General features: G+C 52.4%; 1 protein-coding gene across 1 annotated transcript; it reads right to left on the bottom strand.

Moving 5' to 3' along the window:
• Positions 1-32: 32 nt before the first annotated feature.
• Positions 33-1,345, bottom strand: SOX14 (SRY-box transcription factor 14). The gene has a single exon (XM_077756640.1). It carries the CDS (start codon positions 1,016-1,018, stop codon positions 296-298), a length of 723 nt encoding a protein of 240 aa, XP_077612766.1. The 5' UTR covers positions 1,019-1,345; the 3' UTR covers positions 33-295.
• Positions 1,346-9,437: the final 8,092 nt, after the last annotated feature.

Genomic DNA, 9,437 nt, shown 5'->3' with positions numbered 1-9,437 from the left:
TTTTTTTTTTTTTTTTTTTTCCAAAGGGGGTACAGTCAGAGATTTGTTTTGGGACGGTCGGGGTAGGGGCAGCTGTGTAGCTGTCATATGTTCGCAAGTTTCTGGCACCTGTCTGCGCCTTAGTTCCGGGAGAACGCCCCTACCATCCCCTTGGAAGAGAGGCAGAGTCTGGGGTAGGGTAGCGGGCAGCAGCACGGCTAACCCAGAGGCGTCTGAGGCCCGGGCTAGGCGCAGAGGACAGGGTGCAGATCCCGCTTCCAGGCCACCCTCCGGGTTTGGCGGGCTAGGCTGGGGGTTACATGGCCGTGGCATGGGCTGACGAATAAGGGTCTATGCCAGTCTTGGTCATGCCCGGGAAGAGGATGTAGGCGACGGGGGGCTGCAGGGTGGAGGCAGACCAGGCGGTACAGTTACAGGGCACCACGTAGCCCGGGTTGGTGGGGGACGGGTGCGTGTGCGTGTGTTGGCTGGGGCAGCTGAGGCTGCCGAAGGCGCCGTTCTGGTAGCCCAGGGTGGATGCGTAGGGCAGTGCGCCGGTGGCCAAGGTGTGGGGCACTTCACCCATCTTCTGGATGGCGCTTGAGCTAAACTGCGCGGGGTCCAGCAGGGAGTAAGGCGCCGAGGCTGGCGGCAAGAAGGCCCGGGCTTTCTCGGGCGCACTCAGGAGGCCGTCGGAGGCCCCCACGGGCAGGCCCGCCGCCTTGAGCGGGTCCGTGTCGCCCAGGTAGGGCAAGGGGAAGACATACCTGTCCTTCTTAAGCAGGTTCTTGGGCTTGCGCCGCGGCCGATACTTGTAGTCAGGATGTTCCTTCATGTGCTGGGCGCGTAGCCTCTTGGCCTCATCGATGTACGGCCGCTTCTCTGCCTCGGACAGAAGCTTCCATTCAGCGCCTAGGCGTTTGCTGATCTCTGAGTTGTGCATCTTGGGGTTTTCCTGGGCCATCTTGCGCCGCTGGCCTCGGGACCATACCATGAAGGCGTTCATGGGTCGCTTGATGTGGTCTGAAGGTTTTGACATGGTCCCGGAGGCTAGGCGGGTGGGGGTGGGGAGTGTAGGGGCTGTGCAGGCGAGCCTGGGCGCGGTTGTCTGTCTGCGGTTTGTCCGTCCTGAGCCGGTTTTCTGCGCTCCCCTCGCCTCCGCACCGCTGAGGGGAAGCCAGAAAGAAGCGCTAACACCGCAAAGTTCAGCTGATCATGCCAGTCCCGGCACCCAGGCAGGCCCCGGGGGGCGAAGGAGTTCAGGATGGGCGGGGGAGGAGAGGGCAGCCAGCCGGGGGGCTGCCGGCACCGGAGGCTGGGGCCCAAGTACCGGAGTCTCTGGGATTAAGTGGCCAGGTAATTTGCTGGCGAGGGCAGGAAGCTCCTCCTTCTCCCCCTCTCCACCTTCGCCTTCTCTGGTTCTCTTCTGTCCTGTGTCTACCGCTGTGGTTCCCTCCCCCCTCCCGTGGCTTTCCCGGAGCTACCTCGCCTAGCACAGCACCTGGCTGAGAATGCGGGGAGGCTGGTGAACGGGAGCCAAAAGCGGCGAAGTTCAAAGGCGAGGTGGGCCCGGACAGCACGCACTCTGACATAAGCGCGGGGCGGTGACTCCCCAACCTGGGCGCCAATCAGCAGCAGAGGAGGCGAGGGGGCGCACCTGCCAACGCGCCCGCAAGGAAAGCAAGAGCGCGACTAGTGGGGGCGGGGAGAGGTGTGAGGGAAAGACAGAGAGAGGGAGAGAACGGAGCGGCCAGCTCAGGACTGGGGACTCGGATTCCACATTGTTTCTGGCACTGGCAACAAATAAAACTCTTCGCGCTGGTTTCCATTCCCGGCCGGTCGTGCAAAGGAGAATTAGGGCTTCAAATACAAAGACCTAGGGAGGAGGGCAGCAAAGGGAGTGAGCCGAGAGCGCGTGTTGATAAATAGGACAGCCTTGCCAGGAAATGCAAGGGCAGCACTTTCCCCTGTTGTCAAAGATCCTCGGAAAAGAAAAAGAATATATCAAACTCAGGTTAAAAAGCGAAATAAACTTTTCTAACCATATCCTTGGGGTCCTTGGCTGCGTTCTCACGGGGTGTCCCTCCGCCTTCGCTTCCACCCCTGCCCCAGCCCGCAGTGCCTGGGCGAAGCGCTGGGTCCTGGTCCGGCACAGCGGTGCGTTCTAACCCTTTGCTGGAAGGCCTCCTGTCTGGCAGTGCAGTTTTCAAATCCTGGTGGGTGAGTCTTGAAGAGCCCGGAGATCCTCTCTTCACTTTTATGGAGAGGCCGGGAATAGGATTTCCATCATTATTCCTATTCACGATATTATTATTTCGTGTTTTCAGAACCTACAATCTCCCCTCCACATCTGTCCAAACCGGAAGGACAGCCTGGAGGCTGGGCCTGTTCCCGGCGGGGCGTGGGGGCTTTGCCCTTGCCCCTTCTGCAGAGGCCCTAAAATGGAGTCTCAGGCTGTATTCGCCCCCAGGGTCGATTTGTCCCTGGGCACCTCTTTCACCCAGGGAGAATTCGAGACTCGTTTCTTGCGTCAGATGAGCATTCTTCGGGTAAAAAGGACGAAATAACCCGCAGAGCCAACCTGCATGCCTGTTTCCTTTGAATAATTGCCTGCCCAATGTGAAATGCCCTTGGGGGAAATATTTATTAAATGGAAACCATTGTCCCAGGCCCAGCAGGACCTGCGTGTGTTCCAGGCTTATTGGCTTTTGCACCAGCCTCTCTCGGGAGGAACGACCAGAAACGCGCACAGCTCCGGAGGCTTGGAGGGTTTGGGGGTTGGGGAGGTAAGCAGAAAATGAGGAGGTAGAGACAGAGGGGCTTTCTTTAGCATGTAGTGCATCAAATTTCAGGCGAAGGCTTTTTATGTCTCCTTCCTATAATTAGATCCGTGGTATTTCTCATCCTGAACGCACTCTTCAGAGAAGTGGGCGCTATGCCCCTTTTGCAGATTAGGAAACTGAGGTTGAGAAGGGCTGAGTGATGACTTCCAGTGGGGAATGATGCTGCTGCGTGTATGGGATTTGAAAGCCTCTAATTTGTTTTCCACCCCACATCGGGCCAGGTCTAAAGTTTAGATGGTAGTGCAAGCCAAAGGTGAACCCCTCCACTAGACGATGGGAGCCATCGAAATTTGCCATGCAGATAAACCTCACTGGAGGACTGATCTTTCCGCGCGGGTTTGTTCCACTTAAGCCTGGTCTGAGACCTGGCTTCCCTGACAATAGACCTCGCGCCACTTGCGCACCTCTGCCACCTCCGCCTGGACTTGTGAGCAGGTGCACAGTCTTTACATTCCTCTCAGCACAGCCCCAGGTTTCCATCCTGCCCTCCAACCCTGTTTTCTCTGCAAGAAGTTTCACTTAGCTTGACGTACCAGGAAGTGGAGGCGCTTTTCAGCTCAGTCCGCAGAGTGATTCCAAGGGTCTCAGGCAACCCCTACCCAGGTCAGACTAGCCTGTGGACTAAGCGCTGCACTCAGAGCCTGCCAGGGATGGGAGGTCTAAGAGCCAGGCAGTTCCAGTTCCACTGGGTGATCTCAACAGTTTGATGAAAGAATGACAGAAGTGCTCGTATCTGCAGAGAGTTATGGCGTCTGGTGGAGACCTACCAACTCACTCTGGAGCCCTCGGGGTACACCAAACTCACACCCAGAGTTAATGGACTAATGCAAACCAGCCTCTAGGAAACTGCTCGTGGAAGGGATCCAGGAGCAAGGTCGTAGACTCTCTCTTCTCAGCCTTCAGGCCAACTCATTCTGGTTGCCCCGAGGCAACTCGGGGCAGGCGCGCCCTTCCTCAGTTCCTCAAATTTCCTCCTCCACCTCTGATCTGCGCTACTCTCTAAACATCTCATACTCCATCCTAGCTGGTATTCCAAAAACTCCTGACCGGGTTAGTACAAAGGGCAAGCAATGGTGGGGTGGCAGTTTGTGGGCAGGGCGCCACAGGACTTCCCAGGGTTCGGGGCCCCAAGCTGCCTGGGTCAGGCTGCACTGACCCTGGAGGGAGCCCTGCGCATCTTGGCTTTGAGACTTGAACTCCGCGCTGCTGAGAGGGAACCCAGGGTTGAAGGCCGTGCCTTCCCCGCCTGGCATCCGAGCGTCTCCAAGGCGAACCGCAGAGTCGCTTACAACCCTTACACAGTGCTGCTTGGCTACGGGTTTATTCAAGACCCGGTAGTTCTGGGCCCTGCGCGGGAGTTCCCCGTCATCCTGGAGCCTTTCACGGTGCTGTCCCCAGCCCATGCCTCTACCTTCTGCACCATCCCTCAAGGTTCGGCTTTCCCGCCAGACCTAGACCACGGGCAGACGTCCTGGAGAGGTGGCCCGTGGGGAGAGCCAGCAGCTTTGGTCACCGCTGGAACAGGTCTTAGGACAAAGGTTTCCTAAATGCGCGCACTGCTTTACCCGCAGCCTGAAGCTCGAGCCTCCGGCCGCCAGGCCACTCCCCAAAGCTGAAGACCTCCCTGGGATGCGGCCTTGCAGCTGAGGCGTTTGCCTTAGAGAATCCGCGCACGTACGCAAAGGTACGTACGCGTACCTTTACGCAGCGCAGGTACTCAAAACCTGCCGCGTGCGGGCCTACGCTAGGTATCTGGACAGCAGAGCAGCCGGGGTGCTGCCGGCGAACCTTCCCAGTTCGTGTAGAAGTGAAGGAGAGGCCTCGGAGGTCACGACCCTATCCATTTTTAGTCCGGCTCCCTCTCCCCCGGCCGCCGCAGGGTCCGAGGCGTGCCTTCCTCTCTATAGGAACTATTTCCGCTCTCCTTTCAACCAACTCCTTTCCGGACTTCGAGTCTCTTTCAGGTCTTCATCTCGTCTGGGGAAACGTCTTTGATCGCCTTGCTGGGCTAAGACTTCTGTGCTCTCAGTCTCACACCCGCTGTAGCTCCTGCCCTCCTCCCCAGCCTCGCGTGGAGCCCTGTCGCAGCCCGTGCAGTTCACCAGCCTGCGAACTCCTCGAAGGCAAAGGTACTCATCTTTCAATGGCCAGTGTCTGCACAACTTGGAGCGCAAAGAAGACGCTCTATGGTTTCTTTCTGCTCCGACTTAAACTTTTACAACAGGCCTTTCCACGCCTGCAGCTGCGGGGAAGATCCCAGGTGCAGCCTGGTGGAGCCAAACGCGGAAATCCTGGGCTCTCAGGCCCGCACCCACCTGTCTGGCGTCAGCGCTCTGCCGCCCTCCAGCCCCCACCTCCTCCTCTCTGGTGGGCAGAAGGTCTCTGCTCTGAGGCCTCCGAGACTGAACGACGGCCGAGTGCGGAGAAGAGTGCGTGCACATGGTGACTTGGAGAGCGCGGTTGTGGGGTGGAGGCCAAGAGGAAGCGTGCCACGCGGCTCGCGCGGGGCCTGTTTTCAAAGAGGCCAGGAGAGTCACCCTGCGTCCGGATCCGCGGAGGTGCTGGGTACTCGCAGGACGCCAGCCCTGGAGGCTTACCGCGGCCCCCTGGGATTCCAGAGCGTAACTGAGCAAAGTTCTAGGTGCCATTCTCGGGGACCCTCCGCGCCGCGCCGGCTCGCTGCGCGGAGTGTGAGCGCGACGACACTCAGGTGTTTACGGGAGCTTTAATCCAGCTCACCCGTGAGCGTTGACAACCAACAGTGAAGATAATAAATTGATCTTGGGAGACAAGGCACCTTGGTTAAATCATAAACTTCAAATTTTTATTACCAAAAATAGTGTAATATTTGGCATCCCTGCTTTTTACCTTGTTCCTGTTTTCAGAGACCTATCTCGTATCTCTACAGTGCCCAAAAGGACCCCGGGCTCCGGTCCTATTAAGACATTATCTGGTAATTGCTCTAGGAGCTTTCCTCCAGAAACCAGCCCAACCCACTCGTCTTGAATTTTCTTAAAACTCCAAGTGTCCCTCGAAACCAAAATGGCCCAGGAGGGCGCGGCTTCCACCGCGAAACAATGAGAAAGCGGACTTAAGCGGGTTCCAGATGCCTGGAGCGCCTGCGACATCATCACGTTTGCAGCATCCAGCTGGTAGAGTGTGCTTGACTGGGCTGAAGGACCCTTCTGTCTCAACACCATGAGCACACCCAGGTAAGGAGACTTTTTGATACTTCAAACCGCCTTACCTCAGCTGGGGGTCTCTGGGCGGAGCAGAGATCACGTGACTCACCGATTTGGCGCAAATTATTAGACTGCCTAACATCTACACCGATATCCCAGAAAATGGAAGGGTGAGAGCAGGGAGAGCGCTTTGAAATATTATTCATTCAGTAAGTAAAAGACTATTTATTGACCACCTACTATGTGCTAGGCACTGTGCTGGGATACAGCAGTGAGTAAGACCTGCAACGGTCCTCCTCCCATAGAGCTTAAACCCAGAGAAGGACGGACAAAAAACAAGAAACAAATTCTTGGGCTGATTCCAGGTTCCACCATCAAGTAGTTGCATCACTTCAGGCAAGGCTCTTAACCTGTGTCCTGGTTTCCTCATCCTGTAGTGGGCATAATAGTTTTTTTGTTTTTTGTTTTTTAAATGGGAAACAAATGAGTTAATACAATAGAAGCCCTTCAAACAGTGCTTGGCATGTAGAAACTGCTCAACAACTGGTCCAATAATATGATTTTATTAAATAAGTTACTTTCTGATAGTGTTAAGTGAGTAAAAGTGAATCAAGGTGATGAGATGGGCTGAGGGGAGGAGGTTGCATTTATACTGGGTGGTCAGGAGCCTGAACACAAGAAAGACCCCGCCTGATAAAGGGGTGATAAAGTAGAAGCAGGAAATACCACCAACCGGAGAATTGACTGAGGGTACCTGAAGGATGTAAGGAGCCAGGATGGCTGAAACCTGGCCATGACCCTGGGAAAGTATAAGGAAAGGCTGGATAAGGTTGGCAGTGCCTATTATTCAGGGCCTTCTAGGCTCCATAAGGAGTTTAGGTTTTATTCTGAGTGTATTAGGAACTCATTGGAATGAGACACACTAAAATAATTTAATAACCCCAGAACCACACACAAAATACTGGTTCTGAGATGCTCTATTTTGGGGGGAATCTCCCCTTAAACTATGGGCCAGAAACTTTATAAATGGACAAACTTTTATTGACCGTGGGGTCAGCTCTTGACCATTGCCTTAAAGAATAGGGCTACTTCTACTGAATATTTTGGACTCCTCTTAGGTCTCCTCTCCCCTCGGGAAGCTGAGGGGGAAAAGCAAGGGATAGTCATAGGTCTTCAAGATTCCAAAACTGTGTCTGTCCATTGATATTCATTAGATACTGACAATTTGATGAGTCCCTGACTTACTCTCCTCCTTCCCTGTGGAGAATGCCAAGTTTTGGAGCTGGCCCTTTCTGGAGACACTGAGGCTACATATAGATATCTGGAATATCTCAGCTTAGGAAGTAGAGGATTTGTATGTGAGCAAGTGATGTTTCTTAGAATTAAAAAAAGAAATCCCAATGGTTATAAGAACAAAGTACATTTTGTTCTAAAATAAAAGTAAAAAAATGTCAACATTGTATGCTTCTACCTTGGGTTTTATTGCATTCAGGTGCTCCACATGCTTTGGGGCTCCCCCACCTCCATTCTTCTGATGTAAGAATCCTTGGTCAGCTTTTATCATAAATAATACTCTTTAAGGCTCTGTTTGCCTAATGCAATCGGCCAAGTTATTGGAGCATACATTCTCTTGCCAATTTTATCACAAATTATGTGCTGCAGAGGATAAGACCAGACTCTGGCAACACGCCCCAATCGAGGATAAGAATAACATTTCCTCTTTTCCTCTTTTTGTACCTACCTCTGCTCACAACCTAAATAGCAGGAAGTAGTGGGGCACTCGGCAGTAGCAAAAGGTGCTACATTAAGCATGTTTATTTTCATGGCTTTGTTTCTTTAAAGCATCATCTTTACATGTTCTGAAGACCAACAATCCTTAGTATTTTATTGATTCTGAAGTCACGGAAATATTTGTTGAGTAAGTTCATGGTTAAGTTGATGGAATTCAAGATCTAGGTCTTCCAGTTACTGTGAGGCTTGGAGAAATTACTTGACTTCTCTTGCCCTCTATTCTCTCAGCTGCAAAATGGGGATAATAATACCACCATGTCTGGCTGTCAAACCTGGTATTGCTTATCTATTGGTGTAACAATTACTCCCAAAACCTAGTGGCTTAAAACAACAAACTTGTATTATCTCCTATGTTTTCTGAGGGTCAAGAGTCCAGGAGCAGCTTAGCTGGATGATTCTGACTCAGAGTCTCTTAAGGGAGTACAATGTGGATATTGCTGGGGTTGCAGTCATGTGAAGGCTTGGGGGAATTGGACGATCTGCTTCCAGGTTCACTCGTGGGGCTGTTGACAGAAACCCTCAGTTTCTTACCACATGAGCCTCTTCCTAAGGACTGTTCATGACATGGCGTCTTGATTTCCCCTGTGCAAATGATCTGACAGGCACCAAGACAGAAGCCTGGTACAGTGTGGAAAGAGACTACACAAAGATGCAAATACCAGGAAGTAGGATCTCTGGGGGCTGTCCTAGGGTATCACCGCAGCAGGCTCCAACTGGATTACAGAATGGGAAGAGCTTTACAGGCAGCAAAATACTATAAACCTAAGTTACGCACGCGGATTGTATCTTACAGACATGATCGCAGCTAACTCTTGGCAAAATTGTCAGAGGTCACCATTTTGTCTTGAATTCTATCACTTCTGTCTACCAGTACGCATTTGGCCTTGCTGGGGTTGGCTCTTGCTCTTTTTCCGGTTTCTTTAGCACCATTTTGCTTGTCACTATTTTCATCCCCAAACTGTGTCTTGTTAACTGCTGTCTGCTTCTGGGAGCTAACATGCTCATTAATAATCAAGGTGCCAATAAGGGCCTCAAAAACTGAATTTCAGGGGAGGGCTGCTTGAGACCCAGGTCAGTGTGGCTGTCATGGACGATGATAGGCAATGTTACCAGTACTGTCGAGGGAGCCTCTGAGCACCTCTGAAATGATACTCCTTCACTCTCTGTTGGCTCTTTAGTTAGGATTGGTCCTGATCAATAAAATGTGAAAAACCTCAGTAAGTAAAAAATGAATTAGCACTCAGTTGATGAGGAACCAGTACATTGACTTAGGATATGCTGATCAATTTTTCTTTTTGTTATTTAAATTTTATTTTACTGAAATAATAACATCACTTAATTTTAGAAGTCAGAAAAGGGGCTCCTGGGTGGCTCTGTGGATTGAGCATCTGACTCTTGATTTGGGCTCAGGTCATGAGTACAGGGTCCTGGGATGGAGCTGCACATCGGGCTGTGTATTGTGGAGCATGCTTAAGATTCTCTCTTTCCCTCCCTCTGCCCCTCTCCCACTAAGTGCTCATTGGCATGAATGCTCTCTCAGTAAACAAATAATTAGAAAGTACTAAAAACTGATAAGTCTCTTGCCTCAGGAAACTCCTGCTCTTCACAATCCCCAAAGAGCCTCCTTCCAAAGATAGGAATT

The sequence above is a fragment of the Crocuta crocuta genome, unplaced genomic scaffold (genome assembly GCF_008692635.1).
Source record: "Crocuta crocuta isolate KB4526 unplaced genomic scaffold, BGI_CrCroc_1.0 scaffold337, whole genome shotgun sequence".
NCBI lineage: Eukaryota > Metazoa > Chordata > Mammalia > Carnivora > Hyaenidae > Crocuta > Crocuta crocuta.
Note: the sequence above shows the minus strand (reverse complement) of the source record. Positions and strands in the feature narration are given on the sequence as shown.